At 40.0% G+C, this 23,569-nt stretch overlaps 2 protein-coding genes across 7 annotated transcripts in view; one reads left to right on the forward strand and one right to left on the reverse strand.

Moving 5' to 3' along the window:
- The window catches only part of DNAJC7 (DnaJ heat shock protein family (Hsp40) member C7), a 43,150-nt gene extending 32,490 nt beyond the window's left edge, over nt 1–10,660 (reverse strand). The window contains exon 1 of one of the 3 annotated variants that reach the window (XM_039359148.1): nt 10,460–10,660. In XM_039359148.1, the coding sequence (XP_039215082.1) occupies nt 10,460–10,575 (116 nt within the window). In that variant the 5' untranslated portion in view covers nt 10,576–10,660. The remainder of the gene's footprint in view (nt 1–10,459) is intronic. The other 2 variants (XM_039359150.1, XM_039359149.1) reach the window with 2 other exon arrangements.
- A 105-nt stretch (nt 10,661–10,765) lies between these two features.
- On the forward strand, nt 10,766–22,085 carry NKIRAS2 (NFKB inhibitor interacting Ras like 2). 4 transcript variants are annotated; one of them, XM_039359152.1, is made up of 5 exons: nt 10,766–10,853; nt 11,767–11,962; nt 14,492–14,588; nt 17,849–17,922; nt 20,677–22,085. In XM_039359152.1, exons 1-5 carry the CDS (start codon nt 10,825–10,827, stop codon nt 20,914–20,916), a joined length of 636 nt encoding a protein of 211 aa, XP_039215086.1. In that variant the 5' UTR covers nt 10,766–10,824; the 3' UTR covers nt 20,917–22,085. The 4 variants fall into 4 exon arrangements, with proteins under 4 accessions (XP_039215086.1, XP_039215088.1, XP_039215089.1 ...); XM_039359155.1 differs by lacking the exon at nt 10,766–10,853 and adding an exon at nt 19,443–19,475 and having other exon boundaries at nt 11,780–11,962; nt 17,849–18,102; nt 20,677–20,815; XM_039359154.1 differs by lacking the exons at nt 10,766–10,853; nt 20,677–22,085 and adding an exon at nt 19,339–19,457 and having other exon boundaries at nt 17,849–18,102.
- The last annotated feature ends 1,484 nt before the right edge of the window (nt 22,086–23,569 follow it).

Consider the following 23,569-nt stretch of genomic DNA (forward strand, 5'->3'; position numbering starts at 1 on the left):
GACTCACTTAACTTGAAAAGATCTGTTTCCTCTCTGCTGTGGTTCCTGGTTTTGAGGGACAGGAGAGTCGATGGGAGCCCCTGGGTGTTGTAATATCAAGCAAGTTCAGCACCGATCCTCTTTCGCAGAGAATGGGTGCTTGAACTCTTGCGCTGTTTGCTGAGCCTGCCTCCTGCTCCCCCCAACTCTGGAATCATGAGGCCGCCACCTCCAGAATGGAGATCAGGGGAGGCTTCTGCATGCTGCCAGAGGTTACTCCAAGCCGTTTGTGCCCAGAATGGAGTTCGGGGGACGCTTCTGCATGCCTCCGGAGATTGGATCCAGCCTGGATCCAGGCGCAAATGGCTTGGAGAATACCTCTGATGTCTCGATCTGACCTCCAGAGGTACGCAGAAGCCTCCCCCAGCCTCTGTTCTAGGTGGCTTGGAGGAGCCTCACTTTCTCCCCTGGCACAGCGAGCTCTGGCTGGCTGGACACAGGTATGAGGGGCTTGGCCTTCTCCCTCAGTTGAAGACTTCAGGCCTGCCCTCAGACAGAAAGGAGTTGGGGGCAGGAGCAGGAGACAGGCACCGCAAACACCTCCTGCATAGAGAATGAAAGTTTCTGAGGTCTGTGATTTGGCGCAACTTCAAACACTTGTGCAACATCACAGATTCCAGAAACTTCCATTCTTGGTGCGAAAAGCATTTCCAAGCCAACTCTCCTCTCCCTCAAAGTGAAAAAAACTGTGGCAGAGTGGATTTTTACAAGGTGAGTCCGGCATAGCAGGAAGGGAGGGGGAAGTTCTGGGGAGGAGGCAGAATAGGGTGAATGTTGCAGAGCCTCTGCAGTCGTTTGTAAGGGCGAACACTTGCCATGGTGCTGCAATTTTGAAGCTTGCTCATAAGCATTAGAGGGCGCTTGTTGTGTAATTTCAAACGGGTGCTAAGTGAACCCTCAAAATTCAGGGATTATCTGTATTAGGATACTTATATTGAGATACTGTAAGGATATTATTTTTGATTCTCCAGTTTTAACTTGCATGATGCAAGTGGAATGAGCATAATGCAATTTATTGTAGCATGTGAATAAACATTCATCTGTGCACCAGTGTCGCCTAGCGTCTAATGGAAATAAATGAAGTCAAATAAGTAAGATGCTGTATAAAATGCTGAAAAAGCACCTTTATAACATAGAGATTTGCAATTTTTTTCAAATTCTCATACATTTTAAGCTTATGTCTTTGGGGTTTTCTTTGACCCCAAAGTGATCATACTTTGATTCAAAACCTTGAGTAAAATTTCCCTTTCCTGTGATGTATACCACATTGCTGTGCCAGATATTGTGTTGTCTTGCCAGATATTCAACGAGCTTTGGTTTTCTTTTCCTGGAAACTAGTGAGCTCCAGATATCCGAACTTTGTTATTTAGAGTTTGATTTTAGAAAAAATAAGAAACTCATTACTAAGACAATAGAAGTTTCCTCTACTAAAAAAACTCAAAATTGTGAAAAACTCAAAACTGCCAAATAAATCACTTTAAAAAAAGTTAGAACAGGAACATGTCTTTATTCCCCATTATTCTATGTAGCCATAATTATCAAATAAAAGGGACATGAAAACATCACAACTGTGTTGTTTTAGCATGTTTAAATCTTGAAGACTGGTTATTATTATACTACATCAGAAAAATCTCAAGCTATACCTCTTCACTGCTTCACAATTTATTGTTATTGAAAATGAGATGAGGAGTATTCTTAAAGCAAAAGTACAAGAAGAATTTCATGTAGGAACCTCAGCTATTCAGAACTCCTAGGCAGAGTTTAGTGTTTATTTATTTATACATTTCCTTTTTACACCTTTTACAATTGCTATAAAAGAAGGGGAATTGTACAAACACCTGAAGCCTCCAATTCACTTCAGAGACAGAGTTAATAGTACCTAGAAGAAATTTCCTTACAAACAAACTGATTAGAATTCTTGCACGCTTTGCCCCTCTGAAGAAAGAAAAAGAAATATGAAGAAGTTTGAATTTCCTGAATCACATAGACTTAGCAGTTTGGGGATTTTTTATTCCTATTTTTTGAATTGAAGTTAATTTGTGGAGTCCTTGGGACTAACTAAGCTTGCAGACATTTTCATTACCTGACTAAATGAATCACCTATGTTAATGAGTATGAGGTTTGCTCCCTGTTTATATACAACAGCTTGCCCTGTCAATCTTGATTGAGATGTGGTTTTCTCCTTGGTAATGCCTTGATTAGGACATTATTTTCTATTTGTCTGATGTTAATCCCTGCTTATCTGGATATAGTCTTTTGGAGAGGATGTCTTTTTGTTCTCCTTGTTCTTTAATTGTCTCCTTTGAATTGTGTATAAATGTGTGATTTGTGTCTACTGACAGCTGATTTACCTGAATTTTCCTTATCTGAATGCCAGGCTTCCAGGAATTTCTTAGTGTTTCTGGATTTAACTTGGTCTAAGATGCTCCATTTCCCAGTTGAAACTATGGTTGAGTCTCAATAAAGGAGAACATTTGTAGTTCAGAATTGAAATGAGGTATTCTTGGTGGTCTCTGAGCTTGGTTGTTTTGTTGCAGATGTTTCATTACCCAAACTAGGTAACATCAGAGATTCAAAGAATATCCCTACAGACTTAATTTCTAATATTTATCTTGAGATAATAATGTGATTTTAACGATCTTATGCATTGCTGTTGCAGAGCTAGTTTGGGTAATGAAACAATCAAGCTTAGAGAGCACCAAGAACTCCTCATGGTTGAGCCTGTCCATATGTTGTGAGATGGGGCGTTGTCTTACCTGAACACCTTTTCTCAGCAGGATGGTGTAGAATCCACTGGTGGGTAATTTCAGCCTTCCTGCTCAGTGAGACTAAGACAGAGCTTTAGCCACGCCTCCCTCTGGGTGTGTCTTCCCAGTTTTTGACGAGGCGAAGTATCCCTGATGAATTGCAAGGCTCCAAACAAAAGTTAATACACAAGCCTAGACTACCTGAATAGGGAGGCTGTGGATTCTACACCATCCTGCTGAGAAAAGGCGTTCAGGTAAGACAACGCCCCTTCTCCAGCAGGATGGATGTAGAATCCACCAGTGGGACATATCAAAGCTGCTCATGTCCCTATAGGGAGGGGAAGTCTAGGCCTGTGTCCCCTGAGAAGTAACCACTTGTTGTAGGACTCGCCTACCAAAAGCAGCCTCCGCCGCTGCAAACTGATCAATCCTATAATGTTTATGAAGGGAGAGAGGACCACGTTGCTGCCCTACAAATCTCCTCAATTGAAGCCTGGGTGGACCAGGCCGCTGAAGCCGCTTCACTACGTGTTGAGTGAGCCGTAATGTGTGAAGGAACCGGAAGGGACTGAGAAAGGTAAGCCCTAGAAATGCAAGCTCTAATCCATCTGCCAATGGTGGAAGAAAAAACCTTCCGACCCATTGCAGAGGGTTGAAAAGACACAAACAAAGCCTCTGACTTTCGAAAAGCCGAGGTTCGCTTAACGTAATGGCGCAGGGCCCTGTGCACGTCCAACTTATGCCATTGTCTTTCCAAACGATGTGAAGGATTAGGGCAGAAGTTAGGGAGGACCAAGTCCTGTGACCTATGGAACCCTGTATTAACCTTCGGAATAAAGGAGGGATCCAATCTGAGGACCACCCTATCCTCATGGAAGGTACATAGGTCATCTCTGACCAACAATGCGGCCAATTCTGAAATCCTCCTGGACGACATGATGGCCACCTTCAAGGACGACGTGATGGCCACCTTCAAGGTAAGGAATTGAAGTGCTAAGAGGTTCAAATGGATGAGAAGTTAAGGCCTGCAATACCTTGGACAAATCCCAAGACAGGTAATGATGTAGTGTAGGTGGCCTAGCGTTAACCGCGCCCTTGAGAAAGGCACTGACTGCTGGGTGTTGTGACAAGGGAATTAGGTTATCATAGGTGAGAACCATCGATAATGCTGCTACCTGTCTGCGTATGGTACCGGGTGACAAACCCTTATTTAGCCCTTCCAGTAAATACTCCAGTATGTCCGGTATGATTACAGAGAGCGGCGAGAGCCGCTGCCTGTTGCACCATAAGCAGAAGTTTCTCCATGTGGCATCATAAATCCTATTAGTCGAGGAACGCCTCGAGGCTTGGATGATTGAGATCACCCCGGAGGAATAGGATTGTCTAGTCAGACTCTCCCGCTCAAGTGCCAGGCAGCTAACTGGAGCCACTGTGGGTCCGGATGTTGGAGATTCCCTTGGCTGAGAGCCACTCGGTCCGGGGGAATCCTCCACAGTGGCAAGAGCGACAGATCCACAAGGTCGGCAAACCACGGATGCCTTGGCCAGTATGGAGTAATTAAGATTATGTCTGCCTGCTCTTGGATCAGCTTGCGGATGGTTGCTTGCAGCAACGGGAGGGGAGGGAAGGCATAAAGCACGCCTCCCGGCCACCTGCACTGGAGGGCGTCCATTCCCTCCACCCCCCTTGCCGGGAACCTGGTGAAGAATCTGGGGAGCTGGGCGTTCCCCAGGGAGGCGAAGAGATCTAGGCATGGATGACCAAACTTGTTCGATATTTCCTGAACAGTTTCGGGTCCAGTCTCCACTCCGAGTGATCTACTCTGGCCCTGCTCAATGAGTCCGCCTGTCGATTTGCCTCCCCCGATATGTGTTCCGCCCTGATGGAACTCAAGAGTAAACTCTGCCCAAAGCCCTATGGACAGGGCTTCCTGCATGAGTGCCCAGGAGCGGATCCCTCCCTGCTTGTTTATGTGGGCCTTGGCTGCAATGTTGTCTGTCAGGATCAAGACGTGTTTCCCTGACACAAGGGAGGACAACCGTTGGAGAGCTAGGTGAATGGCCCTGAGCTCGAGCCAATTTATGCTGTGAGCCAGGTCCGACCTGGACCACTGTCCCTGGGCCAGGTGGGTCTGAAGGTGGGCACGCCAACCGTACAGACTGGCGTCTGTGGTCAAGGTAATCTTGGGAGGTTCCTTGAAGATGGTCCCCTTGGTCATGGCGGAGGAAGTCCACCATAGGAATGATGACAGCGTGCAATGAGGAACCCTGACTTTCTTGTTGGAAGCACTGATATTCTGTCTCTGGAAGAGAAGAAGGAACCACTGAAGGTTCCTGGAGTGAACCCTTGCCCATGGAACGATACCCATGCAAGAAACCATCTTTCCCAGGAGTTGGGACAGTTGGACCAGGGGTACCACCTTCTCTCTCCAAACTTGTTGGACCAGTTTTCGGATGCTAATCCGACACTCCTGAGAGAGATAGACCTTGCATAGATCCGAATCTATCAATGCTCCCAGATGGAAAAGATGTTTTGTGGGTGTCGTGTGACTCTTTTTGAAGTTCACGGAGAACCCATGATCCTGAAGTGTCTGAATCGTGACTTCCAGGTCTGACTGAGCTGACTGGAAGGATCTGGACTGCATTAGTATGCCGTCCAGATAACACTGTGTGCGCACCGGCATCATCCTTAGATGGGCCGCCAGTACGGCCAAAATTTTTGTGAAAACCCTCGGGGCTGAAGAGAGTCCAAAGGGGAGGGCCCTGTACTGGTAATGTCAGTGCGTGTAACAGAACCGCAGAAACCTGCGGTGCTCTGGAAGAATCGGAATGTGAAGGTATGCCTCTGTCAGATCGATGGACGAAAGGAAGTCCCCCTTCCTGATGCTGGCCAAGATGGACTTTAGGGTCTGCATCTTGAATCTTCTGTAGGTTAAGAAATAATTTAGACCTTTTAAGTCCAATATCGCCCTCCATCCTCCTGAGGCCTTGGGAACTACGAATAGGATGGAGAAGAACCTCTCTCCTATCTGATCCTGTGGTACCAGTTCTATGGCCCTGATTTCTAGCAAGTGGGTGATGGCTGTGGTGACTAATTGTGCTTTTGTCGTGTTTCTTGAAACCGGACACTGTATGAAACGATCTGGGGGAAAAGATTGAAACTCTAGAGTGAGACTCTGTCTTATGGTTTCTCTGACCCAAGAGTCGGTGGTGGTGCCCTCCCAGATGTCGTAAAACAGTGTCAGGCGACCCCCTATGGGGTAGTCCTCCTTGGCGTCACTTGGACCGCTTGTATGGATGACTGCCCGATCCCCTGAAGGGACGTTTGGCTTGGAACTGACCCCTGGCTCCGCTATTCTGGCGGTCCTGTTGACGATCCTGCCTGGGGGGATAGGATCGTGAGCCTCTGGGCCAATTCCAGTACTACCCTGCCCGAAAGGGCTGCCTCCACTCCCAGGGCCCAGTGGGATGGAATGCCTGTCTGCGATATTCCTGCTGAGGCCGCCTATCCAATTTTTTAGAGGGGTGCGCCAGGACCTTATGCTTGTCCTTGCCCTCAATGACATGTGGTTCCACTATACTTGGATGTTGACAGGTGCCACTTTGACTTTAAGTCAGTCCGCCACTGTTTCAGCCACAGCATCCTACGAGAGGCAACTGTGGCAGCAATAGATCTGGCAGAGCACCTGGCTGAATGAAGAGATGCGTCAGCAATGTACTCTGAGGCTGCCACTAGCTTCTCCAGTGTCTGGTGTGCCCTAACCTGGTCTGGAGGAATGATCGCCTGAAGATCTGGAGCCACGTTATTGATGATCTTGCAAAGAAAGAGGATGAGGTTGCCGCCTTGATCGCCCATGCCGAAGACTGGTAAGCTCTACGAAGGGAGAACTTGAACTTTTTGTCCTCCGCTTTCAGGAACTCAGCCATATCCCCTGGAATAGCAGTGGTGGAAAACAAAGAAGTTAAAGGAGCATCCATGGTCGGCACCTCTAAGAGAGAAGCAAAGGAAGAAGAGACATTATAGAGTTTCTTTTCCATACTGCTGGGAGAAGGTGTGGTGGCCAGGGATGACCACTGTTTCTCTATCGTAGTACGAAAAACGAGCGGACAGGGAATCTGTTTCTCCTCTACGACCTGCTCAGTTTCCCCCTGAGGAAACCATGCCCGCGGGGCATCCTGTGAAGAGGCAAAAGGTAGCTCAAACGTGAGAGTGTGCAATGAGACGGGGGAAACCACTTCAGTCTCACTTGACCTGAGCCTTTGTGCTTTGGACAATTCCCTCTCCAGCACCTGATGTCTCCTCGAGGCCTCTTGCTCGGCTGCTTTAGAAGTCTCTTTGATGGATAAGTGTTTTGTTTTGGCTTTTTTCTTCCCCTCCACTTCCAATTCATCTGATCTGCGTTTTGTTTGTGCGGGGGGGGGGGGACACCAGAACCGTGAAGTGCCTGGGGCAAGGAACTGTCTGCCATTGCAGTCTAGATAATCCTGGTCAGGGATATCTAGAAGTGGGGGGAACCCAAGCACGCAGATCAATTAGTCAGAGATGGAAAACCGATCCTCGCTCTGAACAATGGCAATGGCAAGAACAGTCAGACAGCTTTCTAACACTGCCTGTCTAGGCCTTGTGGCTAAAGGCCACTAACTGTTTGAAACAGGTGGTCAGAAAGATTCCCTCTTCACTCCATTTACACAGGTCTTGCAAATTTGATCCTGTTCCTCAATAAGTAGTTAACACAATGATACACATAAGATGAGGCAAACCCCATGAATTTGGGATAACACCCTGGAATCTTACCACACTTGCTGTGGGTGATATGAGAAATTATAATCCCCCCGGTGCGGGCCTGACTCGCAGATCAAGGCACTAAGGCAAGATTAGAGTTCGCTATGCAGAACAATAGATCCCAACAATATGGTGTCCGCCTTGTGGGCCTCTCAAAATGGCGGCTATGACCATGCGGTCAAAATGGCGGCTGCGCTCCTTTCTGAGCCTCCCAAGAAGCGAAGAGCAAGTTTTAGCAAAACAAGGGGCAGAGAAATACAAGGCACAAATACAGAGGCAGCAAGTAAATGGTTAAACAGGACGATCCCTGTTTCCCCCATTTGCAAATATCACTTGCAGTTTGTTGCGCAGCCTCCGCTGCGATCCGGTTGTGGCTGCAGGGAAAAGCCTCGTGGCTTTGACACTCGGAATGTAAGAAAACACCAGCAGCCACCCCCAAAAAGCTTTCCAGCTGATTGGCAGAATCGCGGCGATCTTGAATCGGTCAGGATGGGAGGCCCCACCCAATCGAGGCCTGCAGCCTCCAACCCCCGAGCCCAAAAAAAGGCTCTAAAACGTTGAAAAGGACAGAGTCCTTGCCAAAATCCTTTCAATTAAGCCAAATCTGAAGCAATTTAGGAATTTAGAAATTGAAAAATCCAATCAAGTCTTAATAAATGTAGTCTAGCTATGGAGCCTAAAATTTTGCACCCTACTGAGCTAAGACTAAGACAAAAACTGGGAAGACACACCCAGAGGGAGGCGTGGCTAAAGCTCTGTCTTAGTCTCACTGAGCAGGAAGGCTGAAATTACCCACCGGTGGATTCTACATCCATCCTGCTGGAGAATAAAGAGTTTTCACAGTATCTTCTGTCTGCTAGTTGCTGTTCATGGATGTATTCTGTAATCCTCTGTCCTACATAGTAGCTGTTACAGTATTTACACCATATGTTGTAGATCAGAGGTCCCAAACCTTTTGGGCACCAGGGACTGGTTCTGTGGAGAGAGATTTTTCCATGGACTGAAGAGTGTGTGGTTTTGTGTACTGCCTGCATCCCACAGATGCTTGTTTGTGCGAACTGGTTGCTGGCATGCCGCCGCCTGGTACCAGTCCACGGACTGGGGTTGGAGACCCCTATTATAGATGAGTCCTGTTTTCTTCTTCTTCTTGGGCTACTTGGTCCTTTAATTTACTTAAGATGTTTTGGAGGACTTAAGTTGGTTTGTGTGCTATGGTGATGTTATGATTGTTGTTGCTTGAGGTGTTTTTGATGTACATCAATAGACACATAAATACCTTTACAAATTACGCACCCCACACTCATTAGCACTGATAATGTTACCTAACTGGTAATAAAATGTCTGCAAGCAAATAACCATGTTCAGAAAGCATCAAGCACTCTGAGCTACACATATTCTTTTCAGTTGATAATTTTGTGGGCAAATACATATAGGAAGTCCTTAATTTACAACTGGTTGCTTAACAGCCATTTGCATTTACAGTGACCATGGACTGTGACCATTGCACTATAATTTAACTACAGTGCACTGAATAAATCACATTCAACTGCAGTTGTTTAATAATCTTAAAATTATGGTTCTTTTAGGAAGTTGTTTTAATCCTCCTTCACTCCCTCATCCCACAAAGTTATTCAGTTTTACTACTTGAATCCAGGTTGGATTCAAGTCACATTGTACTACTCTTGGAGGAGGAAAAAAGTCAATACCTTTAATTGGTGATCAACTGTGTCTAGGAAATCTAATACTTTGAACTGCATTATGGAATATTTAGCTGGAAGACTCATTCAAACCCTAGCCAAGCTTGCTAACATAAATTACAGCTCACTTATCCAATTCAGAAGGTTCCCCTGAGGATAACCCCACACTATGCACCCTTGCAAACTGCCAATTACAAGTGTTGGCTATCATCCAATGACCCAGGAGTATATGAGTTACAACCCAACTATGTATGTCACAGTTTCTATATATAAGTATAATAAGTGTTTACTGATAGGTATCTTTAGCTGTAGGGCAGAAAAGACATCAGAAACAAGGTGTGATCCTCTGAATAACAGGAGAAATATGACTTTTTTTTCAAATCATACATCTAATTTTGTAATCAATGACAGCCAGCAGATTCATTTTTTCTTCACCTTTTCTTTGTTTGCCGAGCCAGCTACAAACTTCCAGATTAGCTACTAATTTTTTCTAGAAATTCCTCTATGATTTTTCTCACAAGAGAGGAGTCACCTGCTATAAACCAAGTGGCACCCAACCTAGAATTTTTTTTTTAAAAAAAGATTGCATTAGTTTTCACCTGCAACTGCCTACACTATTATGCAGTGATTGTGCATCTTATTAATCAAGAGAGAAAAAGTCACTGCCCCATAATAATCCAAAATGAAATTCAAGATGCTTTTTCCCCAAAATAAGATTTAACACAAAACGTACAGATTAGATGTCTCACTGCCTACTGTGGCAAATCTCCAGCTTGAATCCTGTTACCTTGAACCTGGGAAATTCAGCTAAATGTAAATATTGATCAAACTGTAGGTCTCTTTCATCCAGCAATTCATCTCCTAAATAAACAGTCCAGAAGTTATAACAGAACCTGATTTATTCCTCAACGCTCTGAATTTTAGATGTATATTGTCCCTAAATGTGAGAGGTTCTCTTAACTTCCCTTCATTAACTGGCTTAATCTTGAATTTTCTCATTCATGATCCTTTGGAAGAAGAGCTAACAAATGACAATGATGCCAAATCACATAGGCCGCCTTCCAGGCTACTCTTCTAAAATAAGCCCTATTTTTCCCCACCCCCATGGCAGTGAAGTAGGCTCCGCCTCTTGTCCTCCCCCTCCGCGGGGCAAAAACTCCTTTCCAGGGACAGAAGAAGTGGCGGAGGGCTTACCTGCGCGTCCCCTCGTCCTCTTCGCTCAACATCAGCGGTTCCTCGGAATGCGAAGCCAGCGCTGGGGGAGCCGCGGGCGCCATAATCACGTCGCAATCTCCGCCCGCCGCCGCCATCTTGGTTCCTTGTTGCTGCAATCAACGGCCGGCGAGCCGGAGAGAGAACGAGAGAAAATAAAAAGGAACGAGGCGGAAGTTCCTCCTTCCATATCCGGAGACAAAAGAATCATGGGTAGATGGGTCACTTCCGGTTCGGAGGAGAAAGAGGCGGGGACTCGGTAGAGTCCTCCAAGATTTTTTTTTTTTTTTTGTCCCGGGACTGGAGAAACAGGAGTTGGAAGTAATCATTTATTTTCGGACTGAAATATGCAGAAAAAATCTGGAAGTCGGGACCGGTCTGTTTTCAGATCTCCTTTTGATAGCATTGGGTTGCAATATTTCAGAATCTGTTTATACTTAGGAAAAAGTTATATCTGTAGATAAGCAGGTTTCTTCTGCAATAAAAATAGAAAATACGGTTTTACAGAATTTTATAAAAGTTTATTTTCTTTGGAAAGGCAACACAGCATACAGTATAAAAGAAATGCACTTACACAACAAATAAAAGCAATATTGTCTAGTGCTCTATTGCTAGGCATCTAGCAATAAAAGCAATATTTATTGTTAGATGCCTAGTAATAGAGCACTAGAAAGCACTAGGATGACAATTTCATAGTCATACGTTTTTATTCCAGGAGATTTTTTTCTTCAATTAAACGGGTCTGATTGCATGAACACGATACTAAAAACTAATCAACTATCTTTCAGCCTAATGGGTTCTGCAAAGCCAGCCTGTGTATTGGATGTATTGTTCAATGTATTATGTGAAACTCAGAAAATTGAGTTAATTCCATAAACCGTAGATCAGTTAATCAAGAACACCACGTGAACGCAGCCACTGCCTCAACTGAAGATATCCCAAGCCTTTTTCCACATCATATTTACAGTCAAAATGCCCCACATGTATTTATTCTCATGTCATTTGTACTGTAAGTGTATTTTAATTTCCCATTTTTCTGCTACCACCACTGTTGCCAAACAAAATTTGCTTTAGTGTAAATATATGAACTCAATCAGAGATAGGGAGGGAAAAGAGGTGTTGCTTTATTACTTTCAGTTCACCATTTCCGCCGTTTTGTTTAAAGATCACTAGCCCTCGTTTGACTGTATAATTTTCATAAAATTTAAAATGAAGAAGAGCCCTTTTTGGATTATAGCAAGATTGCTGAGCTAAGCTTTGTACCTCCATTCTTCTGTATTTGAACGCAGTGCGCTGCTGTTGCCTTTTCTTAAATATCTTAACTGGATCGCAAGAGGGAGTAAATCACAAAAGAGACAATGCTCTAGATGGAGCTGTGGGCTGCAGTTTCCACGTATGTCTTTTCTCTCAGTCATTCTGAGTTGTTGGTCCTCAGTTCCTTTCCTTGCTGAAGACGGCACGGAAACATCAAGAGCAGTCGGGAAGGTAAATTGCTTTGGATTGGATTTTTTTTTTAATCGAGTTTTCAGACAAATTGCAGACTTTTAGAAGCGCAATAATGATTGTGTGGGTTTGCACGCTAGTTGTCCCAGCGATTAATTTAATCTATGATAGATTTGCAAATGAGCATTTCCCCCTCTCTAAAGAGCAGCAACCAGCTATTTAATTAGAGTATTATCTGACCCACCAGAAGCTAGCAGTGCCTTGGAGATTGATAAATGATGACACTGGATTTTGAGAACTTGGTTTTTATCAGATGCCAGGCAGGCCTTGTTTGACAGACCATTAATGCACAAATAAAGGAGCAAAAGTGTCATGAAATGTAAGAGACAGCAGTTTTGCCATTTCAGTGTGATATTTCTCTGAGCAGTCTCACACTACACAAGATTAAAGGAATAATTGTTCTCAATAGTGGAAATTTGTAACAGTGCTGCCTAATTTATTCCTCTATGTTTCTAGTGTGGATAAATCCTGGCTAATTTGTAGTAAATATGAACAGACTAAAATTTATTGTTTTTATATTTAAATACATTTAAATATATACTGTACATTTGTGTACATAGAAAATAAGAGTTACTTTACAGGGGAGATGGATAGCATAAAAAATTAATAGGTAAAATGTGGCACAGAAGCAATACCAACTGGTAAACATAGCTTTCACTTTTCCCCTCTAAAAAGCAAGAACATTACTTGGAGATACTATGGCTTTCCATTGTAGAATTTTGGTTGTCAGAGACATAAAAATATTCCAATAAAAGAGAATATTTGTAGCTCAGAGTTGAAATGAGGGGAGCCTTGGTGCTCTCTGAACTTGTTTTCTTGCTAGCCCTGATGATGTTATCAGGTTTGGGTAATGAAACAATGCAAGAAAACAACCAAGCTCAGAGTTATCATAAAAATATTCAGAGTAAGCAGATAATACAGGATACATATTCAGACTGATGATTAGATAGGATACTGCATTCTCAGAAGAAACCCTTTATGAATGAAGGCAAATATAAGTGACTTAGGATAATGTTGCAGGATCCAATCTGGGTTGGTCTGGTCCTGGTGACCCACCCAGATTGAATCCTGAAACCCTTTATCACTGCTTCATTCACTTTTTAAACTTTTTTTTTTGGTTTACAGTTTTAATGTTAGCTGTAGATTAAAAGAAAAGAAATGTATATTGGAAGCTGCTTACATGTTATTTTTATTCTTCAACATTCTTTTCTTTGGCCAACCTTTCTGACAAACAGTTTTTCTAACACTAATATAATATTGTAAAAAGCAGCCTCTTTCTAGATATGCCTAGTTGGTTTAAAAATTACTTAGGAAAACTGAATGAACTTGCTTTTGGCCCAAAATGATAAACACAAGAAAACAAAAGGAAATTATCATCCTACCCATCCTACTCATCCCTAAAATTACTCAATGGTGCTGCTACTGCTAGTAAGTCTCAGTTGCTTTTCTGTTCTCTCCTCATTAATGTGGGGTGATTAAAAGGGAAATATGTTAGTGTCTCCTCCAGGGTAATCATGATTATGTCAAGAAAAAACTAAAGGGGTACGAAGGGTTCTCTCTGAAACTCTAAAAGCATCAGCAAACCCTGTTTGATTCAAGCACTAATTGGAATTCAGCGACACCAAGCATGCAGTGTAGAGAAACAAAATCTAGGGATCAGAAGAGTAAAATTAGAGTAAGAAACAGAGGTAGCCTTGATTCTGAGATAGCCTTGATTCTATCTCCTAGAATGTATGGGATTTACTTGCTTTTGACTGGAAACCCAAGCCAAGGACTTATTGTATAGTTTGCATGATACACCATATTAACTCTAATTCTTTTCACATATTTTTTTAGAATAATCATATTTTCCCTTTATCTTAATTGTGACTCTTGTGTTTATTTGCTGGTCTATGAGTGAATAAAAAATTATTTGATTTGACTGGAAAGCAAAATCCACCAAATAAAGCCAGATCCAAAACTAAGGCAAATTATTACTGCAGACTGTAAGACAAATGAGTATATTCAAATACACGAGTTAGTACAGATCACAAAGTCTTATGCAGAGAATCACTGTGGAGAAAAGAACTACACCAAGATCTGAGCAAATTCATTAATGTTCCTATATTGTCAGAGAGAAACCTTGAGATCAAAATAAATGTGAATAGCACAAAGCCAACCATGGCAGGGAAAAAAAGTCAATTCTATTTGCAAATATTAAATTATTGGACCTTAAGAAACATTTTCTAATTCTTGCAAATAACAGGGCTATTAACTATTCATCTTAGTTCTGCTTGACTTTGCCCAGGCATTTGCCATTATAAAGCCCCATGAATTTCTGCTCAGGTCTTTTACCTGTCAACCAGCACCTAAGATTGGGACAGTCTGGTTATTATGTAGGACTCCCTCTCTGAACAGCCAAAGCCAGCCTTGAGCAATAGTAGTGTTTGCATATGTACCTTCATTTCAATATGTTTTCACCACTCATTTTTAGTATATCCTTCTTGAAATTTTCCTCTTTGTATCTTCCAGATAATGGGGAAGAGTTGCAAAGTGGTAGTATGTGGGCAAGCATCAGTTGGGAAGACTTCGATCCTGGAACAGCTTTTATATGGGAATCATATTGTTGGTGAGTGTTGGAATTAAATGGGAAATCTTTTTTTTTTTTTTTTTTATTGAAATTTTTCAAAAGTTTTACAAATAAAAATCCACCCCCCCCTCCCCAACCACCCCACCCCCCCCCGACTTCCCAGAACTGAATATAGGATTATTTAACAAATATTTTAAAAATAACATTTGCAATTTATAAAATAATTAATAATAATAATAAAAATCACAGTAATAATATATATAATAATAATATACATAACATAAACTTTAAAATGAATAATATATACTAAAAAAGAAAAAAAAATAAAAAAAGAAAGAGAGAGAGAGAAAGAAGAAAGAAGAAAGTAGACGAAGAATAAAGCATATATATATATAAAAAAAAAATATATGAATAATAATACATAAAAAATGTATATATATAAAAAAGAAAAAGAAGAAAGAAAGAAAGAAAAAACAATCATTACAAATTATAAAAAGGCTAGATAATATTTTTCCATATCCAAATTATGTTGTATAAAATTTATCCATTTTTCCCATACCGCAAAAAATTTTTCTTGAGATTGCTCCTTTAAGAAAGCCGAAATCTTTGCCATTTCTGCCAAATACGAAACTTTATGAAACCATTCTTGTAAAGTAGGCAAAGATTCCTTCTTCCAATATTGTCCTATTAACAACCTAGCGGCTGTAATCAAATTTAACATCAATATAACCTCCTTAGCATCACAGTCAATAACAATACCTAGTAAAAATAATTGCGGAGTAAATTTTACCCTCCTTTTAAAAATTCTTTGAATATTCCACCATATCTTAATCCAAAAAGCTTTTATATGCTTACACGTCCACCAAATATGGTAATAGGTAGCATCCAAATATCCACATCTCCAGCATTTCGGCTGTAGATTAGGGTACATAATGGACATTTTCTTTGGGTCAAGGTGCCATCTATAAAACATCTTATAAAAATTCTCTCTTAAATTTTGCGCTTGTGTGAATTTAACATTTCTTATCCAAATAAGTTCCCAAGTATCCATTGAAATCGTTTCACCAATATTCTGTGCCCATTTAATCATACAATCTTTAACTAGTTCAAGTTCTGAATCTAATTCCACTAAAACCCCATAAACTCTCTTAATATGGGTTGGCCTTTGATCTCTTACTTGTTTTAAAAAAATTTCATCTTCTCTAAGCCAGCCCATTTTACAATCCATCTTCCATCTATCCACTATTTGTCTATATTGGAACCATGAATAAGTTAAGTTTTCATGTGTTAATTCTTCCAAAGATTTTAACTGCCAGTCTTGGCCATCCCATCTTAATAACTGTACGTAAGAGACCTTATCCATATTTACCCCTTTCCTTATACCTTCTATGGCATGCCGAGGTATAGCCCATAATGGTATTTTGAAGTCACTTTTATAATACTTTCTCCACACTCTTAGCAAAGAGTTTCTTATAATATGAGACTTAAAAACCCAATCCACTTTTTTATTAAATATTAAATAGGCATGCCATCCAAAAAATAGGTCCCAGCCTTCCAAATGAAGTATTTCTGTATTTGTTAAATTCACCCAGTCGCTAATCAATGTCAATACTACAGCATCATAATACAATTTCATATTTGGTACCTTGAGTCCACCTCTCTCACGAAAATCTTGCATTATTTTAAGTTTCACCCTTGGTTTTTTCCCTGCCCAAACAAATTTATTAATACCTTTTTGCCATTCATCTAAATTACGTTCGTTCTTTAAGATAGGTAACATTTGGAACAAAAAAATAAACTTTGGCAGGACATTCATTTTAATAACTGCAATTCTGCCCATAAGGGATAACTGTAAATTATTCCAGTTTTTTAAATCCTTCTGTACCTCCATCCACAGCTTTTCATAATTATTTTTATACAATTTTACATTAGAAGCAGATAATGTAACCCCCAAATATTTTACCTTATCAACAATTTCAAAGTCTGTTAAGTTAACTAAAGCCTGTTTATCACCATTAGTCATATTTTTAGCTAATATTTTGGTCTTATTATTATTAATTTTAAAGCCAGAAACACGTCCATATTGTTGAATCAATTGTAATAATTTCACCACCGAAGAAACAGGTTGAGACAAAGTAACAACCAAGTCATCTGCAAAGGCTCTTAATTTATATTCTTTTTTATTAATTTCTATTCCTTTTATTTCTTGAGACTCCCGAATTTTAATCAACAAAATTTCCAGTGTTAAAACAAACAATAACGGAGACAACGGGCATCCCTGTCTTGTTCCTTTTTCTATTACAAAAGCCTCTGACAAACCCCCATTTACAATAATTTGAGCAGTCTGTTTTTGATATATATTGGATAATACTTGTAATATATTTTGTCCAAAATTCATCTCCTTGATTAAACACAGCATAAACTGCCAATTCACTTGATCAAAGGCTTTTTCAGCATCCAAAAATATCAGGCCTGCAGAGACTTGGTTATTCTTTTCTAAATACTCTAATAAATTAATAATTTGTCTAACGTTATTCTTCATATACCTTCCAGTTATAAAACCCGATTGATCCCTATGTATAAACTGCTGCAAGATCCCCATAAGCCTGTTAGCTAAAATTTTTGCAAAAATTTTATAATCCACATTTAAAAGAGATATAGGCCTATAATTTTTAGGCAAAGTAAGATCTTGACTATCTTTTGGAATCAATGATATAAATGCATTACGCCAGGATGGAGGGATCTCTAACCCGTGTAAAGAATTAAATGGGAAATCTTATTTCTTTACTATTTTGCCCATATCATACATTTTAGGCTTTTCTGTTCCATTGGCTACTAATTCATGATCTGCTTAGGAATTTTTTCTTGAATAACAACAATTGGCTGAATGGCATAACACACTAATAAACCAGGACTAACAAAGAAGATTGATGGGTTCAGGCATGCTCAGCCTAAAGGAAACACATCATACTATGGCTTAGTGCAACGTGTGAAAATTAAATAGCTCTATTTGGTTTTGTTATTAGTATGTACAAGTAGTCCTTGACTACCACGACCACAATTGAGCCCAAAATTTCTGTTGCTCATTGAATGAATTTTGCTCCATTTTATGTCTTTTCTTACCATAGTTAAACATTTAACAAGTGCAGTTAGCAGAAATTATTCTGGATAACTGTAGCAAATGCAGTTAGCAGAAATTATTCTGGATATCTGTGTATATCTTTCTAGGAACAAGATCAAGAGGGTTGTTTTTTTTTTTAGTAGAGATTCTTATATTCCATCTGATTGATTCCCTGCAGGTTCAGAGATGATTGAAACCCAGGAAGACATTTACATGGGTTCCATTGAAACAGACCGGAATCTGCGTGAACAGGTGCGCTTCTATGACACCCGAGGCTTGAGGGATGGAGCCTCACAATGCTTGGAGCTGCCCAAGCATTGCTTCTCTTGCACGGATGGATTTGTGCTGGTTTACAGTATTGACAGCAAGGAGTCTTTTAAGAGGGTGGAGATTCTCAAGAAGGAAATAGACAAAAACAAGGATAAGAAGGAGGTAGGTGGACTTCTTTCCTGAAGCTTTTCCTATTTGGGAGATTTGCAGAATGTTGATTGATTCTCTGTATTATTTTTACAAATAACTTGAGGCAGTAGACATATCCAACAGATTTTCCTTTTTCTATTTCCTCTACGATTCTGTGAGGTGATTTGGGCTGAGAGTGACTCTTCTGCTTGATTTCATGGCTAAGGCAGACTAGACCTCATGATCTTCCACTTTCTAGCCTTGTGCTTTAACCACTAGAACAAACTGGCTCTCAGCATCCCAGATACTCATGCCATAAAAGCCTTTGGGTAGCAAAAGAGTCTAGGGATGTTCTAGGTAGATGCTCAAATCAACTTTCAAAAAAATCTGATGTTCTTTAGAAGTGGGGATCCAGTAACAAAATGCATCTATTAAGACAAAAATGACATAATTTGTTCAAAGTTTATTTTTAGATAACCTCTATGATTTTGTCGCAACGACCCTAAAATAACAAAAATGGACTTTTCAGATTGATTTGAATCTATTTTAACATTGTTGCTACTTATCTGTTCTTTATCTGGTAGCATAGTGTCTTTGATGTGTGTTTATCTCTTTATTCTGTCTGACAGAATTTATCATGTAGAAAGAATCATAGTAAAATGAAATAATTCTATTTTATTGTAAAGCTACGTTAACAGAATCTTGCCAGTCTGAAAAGTGGATTTCTCCTGCCATCACCTACAATGCTTAGGGAGGGTCCTCTTGAGACTCTTGCTCTGCCCACTCTGCAGGAGTGGATTGCGCTTATTTGACTGTCCCTTAAGCATCTTTAATGGAGTGTAGTGGGGTTGATTCCCAAGAGGAAGAGCATTCCAGAGGAATAAAAGACAGATATCTTGTGTGAGAGAAAGAGGGTGAAGACAGCCCCTCCCTAATAATTCTCAGAGTATGTGATAGATGCAAATAGTAGAGTCCTCAGCCGGGCAAGATTCTGCCTGTAGATGTGGAAACAATGAAGAACTCAGCTTGGAAGAATCACCATTTGTCACTTATGGGCTTGGAGCCTGACATCAGCATCTCTCTGCCCAGTCTTCCAAAGTTATTCCCACATACCATTACATCTTTCTTTTTTTTTTTAGGAGAAACAATTGTTACACCTTTATTTCACAAAAATAATATATTTTTAAGCTGTAGAAGATGTGCTATGCTGATTCTCTTTAGAGGGGTACATTGATCAAACATTTTAATTTATTTTTCTGTCTTCAAAAGGTACAAGTAATCCTCATTTACCAGTTGTCCTGGACAATGATTGTTCACAGTTAGGATAATGCTGAAGAAATAACTTTGTGACCAATTATTTTTAACATTCGTAGGTCTGTGAAGCAAAGGAAAGCTGAAGTAAGATTGTAAGCACAATTGTTATTTCACTTGGCTTAATACTTCCATTGCTGATCCGGAATGTGGCCATTAAAAGAGGACTGCCTGTAATCTGGTTGTTTTTTGGTAGCTTAATAATTTCTTGGGGGAGGGGGACTCCAGGAATAGGAGGGTCCCCCCCCCAACTCTAGAAACTAGGGTTTCCACCTATCATTTGAAGCTCCTGGCCCCTGGCCACTTTTCATCAAGGCAGAGAATTGGAAGTTAATAATCTTTTCTGTACAATATTTGTGTCATGTTGGTATGTGATTGCATGGCCACATAAGTCTGTCTTTGGTCAAGTTCAGCAATAATGTGGAAATGATTTGCCATTGTATTTTCAAGGGATCCTTATTTCTTTTTTTCTGTTCTTTCCTTTTTGCATACTCAGTTGAATCCACAATCTTGGGATTTTCTAGTCCTAACTCTACATAGGTTTCTTAAACCCACCAAGGTCAGCTAAATGCTACAGTGGCTGAGGATGAGTGAGAGAATGGGATAAATAGAAGGCCCCTGAGGGAGACAATTTGGCTGCCAGGCACTAAGAGCAGTAAGAAGCAGGGATGGCATATTAAAAAAAAAAAGGCATTTATGCCACCAGCAAGCATGCTGGGATTGTTTTTAAGTGCACTGAAGGACCCATCCTGTTGTCTTTCTAGAAGCAATCTTCAGTTGACAAATCTAAAGGAGAAAGAATGTTTTCTCTTGACTCAGACATCCAAATATTCTGGGTGGCCTTGTTCCACCATGTCAAGAGCATCCTGGGATTCGATTCACAATGGAGGAATGGTGGGTGACAGTGATGGAAACTGCAGATATGGCTAAACTGACTACCTTGATTAGAGAAAAGACAACATCTACATTTATTGTTGCATGGAAACCCCTTATGGGTTTTTCCATGAAAGAGGGAAAAAAGTGAGCTTTTGATTGGAAGTTTTGATGATTAAAATATTACATAATAGAAAATTTGTAATAATCAGAGTAAGAGATAATTATGTGGCCATATTTGTATTTGTTGCAAAGGAAATTGGAAGCTTTTTCTTTTCTTTCTTTACTTTGTATTACTTTTTCATAGTTTTTTATTTTTTAATAAAATTTATATAAGAGCATCCTGGGATTTGGAGCATTTTGTGCATGTGATATTGTACCAACTAGATTTTTTTCTCTCTCTCTCCCCTCCAATCTTCATAGGTGACTATTGTGGTTTTAGGCAACAAATGTGATTTGCAGGAACAACGCCGTGTGGACCATGATATAGCCCAACACTGGGCAAAGGCAGAGAAAGTAAAACTCTGGGAAACCTCAGTTGCTGACCGTCAGAGTCTCATTGACCCCTTTGTCTACTTAGCCAGCAAAATGACGCAGCCACAGAGCAAGTCCACCTTCCCACTCAGCCGCAAGAACAAAAGCAGTGGTTCGGTGGATGGATGAAACCCACAGGTGTTGGACTCTCTATTGCTGGTAAAAATGTATGCATGTAGAGCAAGGCTGGCCTTGCCACAGAGCAGAAACCAGTAAGAGACACCCTATGTTCCTACAGCCTCTATCTCTATATCATTTGTTTTTGTCTTGGTAGAAAGAATTTTCCAAATCCAGAACACAAGTGTAGAAGCTTTTCTTGACTTTTCACTCAAAATAGTACTTTAAAAAATCAAGCAGATAGTACCTGCATATGTCCAATGCCTAGTGTATTAAATAGTCAATACAGCGCATTAAAGATTGGATTTTTAACATTCTTTTGCTCAGACTATTTTTATTTTATTTAATGTTTAAAGAACCCGCATTTTAAATCTGAAAATAGTTGTCAGGGGCACTAAGTTGTATTCTTGATTTGGAACCTGAAGAGTAGCATGGTAGAATTTTCCCAGCCTTTCCAGAAATATCTTTTACAATTGTAGAAAAGGGAGGGATGGGCCATGAATATTAGCAACATGAGGAAAAATAATAATGGAATATTCCACTCAGCATTGAAGCACTCCTGGCCAAGTTAATCCACCATCTTCCATGTTCTTGAATTAGCAGATTCTAGAATGGTTTTTTAGAAGCTAATTGTACTTTTATAAGGGTTAGGATTTGTGGAAAAGAGGAAACATATAGATAGAAACTTGTGGGAAAACACATTATCTGCCAACAGAAATTAGGTTTGGGGATAATAGATTTTAGTGGTCTTTTATATATCATTAACTCTTGATCTGGATTTGATTTTGATTGTTTTGTGAATGTCTCTTCCAAACACTGTGACCTTGTGTTCCTGATTTGGATAATGAATGTAACATATAACTGGTGTCATGATAAAGTGGATTCAACTCAAAGAACTGCTGTTATCCCATAATGCATTGAGAAATGATTCCTATGTTGCTTATGAATTCTTGAAATGCAGCTTAAAAACAGATTCTACATTGCTCTGAATTGTTTGTGCAGTATCAACTTTTATTGAATACAGTACAGAACACAGTGTCCCAGTCAGAATAGATAACAATAAATTAAAAAAAAGTATTTTAGCTTTCCCAACATCAATGTGAATATAATTATTTTCTCCAGTTTTTCCAATGTAGACTAGTGAGCAAGAATTGGAAAGGTAATTTAAACAGTAATAAATTGGACACAAATGGCATTGAAATTAGTTTAATAAGAAAGTTATGATTATAGGCAAAATATTTGTTGTTCAAAAATTTGAAGATAATCATTTTCCATTTAAGGACTTTATGAAAGAAAATAATCTTTTTTAAAAAAATCTTACATATTTGCAAAAGGAATATTAAAGAAGAATGTCTATTAATCTATAAATGCCACTAAATGTCAGCAAATACAACTCATTGATGGAATAAGAATAAAAATTGCATTACAGTATAATACAAGTAGTCCTCAACTTATAACCACAAATGAGCCCAAAAGTTCTGTTACTAAGCAATACATTTAAGTGAATTTTGCCCCATTTTATAACCTTTCTTGCTGTAATTGTTAAGTGAATCATTGCAGTTGTTAGTAACATGTTTAAGTGAATCTGGCTTACCCATTAACTTCATTAGATTGCAAAAGGTGACTCCAGGACATTGCAACCCTCATAAATACAGGCCAGTTGCCAAGTGTCCAAATTCTGATTATGTGACCATGGGGATGCTATAGTAGTGTTGTGAAAAATGGTCATAAATCACTTTTCTCAGTGCTGAACAATCACAAAATGAATGCTTATAAATTGAGAATTACCTGTACTATATTCTGAAGTAGTGCCCATCATACTTGTAACTTACCTCGATGTAACTAAATGTTCGTGGAGAAATCATGAGAGTAAATGTAATCTGCATAAAGAGACGTTGCAGAAGGAAATAGAGGGGCAGTGGGAGATACTTTATCTTCCCATTTATTATCAGTTTTCTTTCATAACATTTTAGTTTTTGCAACTGATTTCTGACTGAGAAGCCAGACTGGGAAAAATGTGTGTGTGTAGAGGGGGAAATAATAATTAAGAGCCAAATAAAGAACTAAAGTCTTTCTCTTCCAACCATCATTTCTTACTTGCAAATACATGCCTCAATTAAAAAAAAGTTGGCTGAAGCAACATGTTGTATGCCAAGCTAGTTTATGAAAAGCTCAGCTGGCATACATTTGTGTGGGCACATACATAGCAAGAATACCTCTGCGTGCTTATCTTCTTTTAGTGCCTCTAGAAGATCAAAGATGGCATGTAGGGATCTGGTGTTCTATTCTGTAAGAAGTATAATGATTATAATTGCAAACTTAAGCAAAGACCACAAAGAGATCATCAAGGATTCTGGAAAACACAGATCTGAGCTTATAGAGACAAAATGTAGCAAACTGATGAGACCAAACATTGACCAGTGGATTGGTCCACAGTGTATTCCTTTGATAAGAATCAGTCAAGATTTCATTGTCTGTTAACAGTACAGATCTAAAAAGAACTCCAAATTGCCTCAGGTCTAAGGCCTGAGTTCAATAGACTAAAGTTCTTTGTATGGGCTAACTGGAATTATTTTTGGAGCCTAGGTTGGAAAGCTTTCTTCCCTGGTATTCACATACACCTTCAAATAGAGCCCAGTGCACCCAAAAGCTATCCTACACAAGG

Source organism: Crotalus tigris, unplaced genomic scaffold (genome assembly GCF_016545835.1).
Source record: "Crotalus tigris isolate CLP2741 ecotype Arizona unplaced genomic scaffold, ASM1654583v1 scf7180000019068.10715455, whole genome shotgun sequence".
In the NCBI taxonomy this organism is placed as follows: Eukaryota; Metazoa; Chordata; class Lepidosauria; order Squamata; family Viperidae; genus Crotalus; species Crotalus tigris.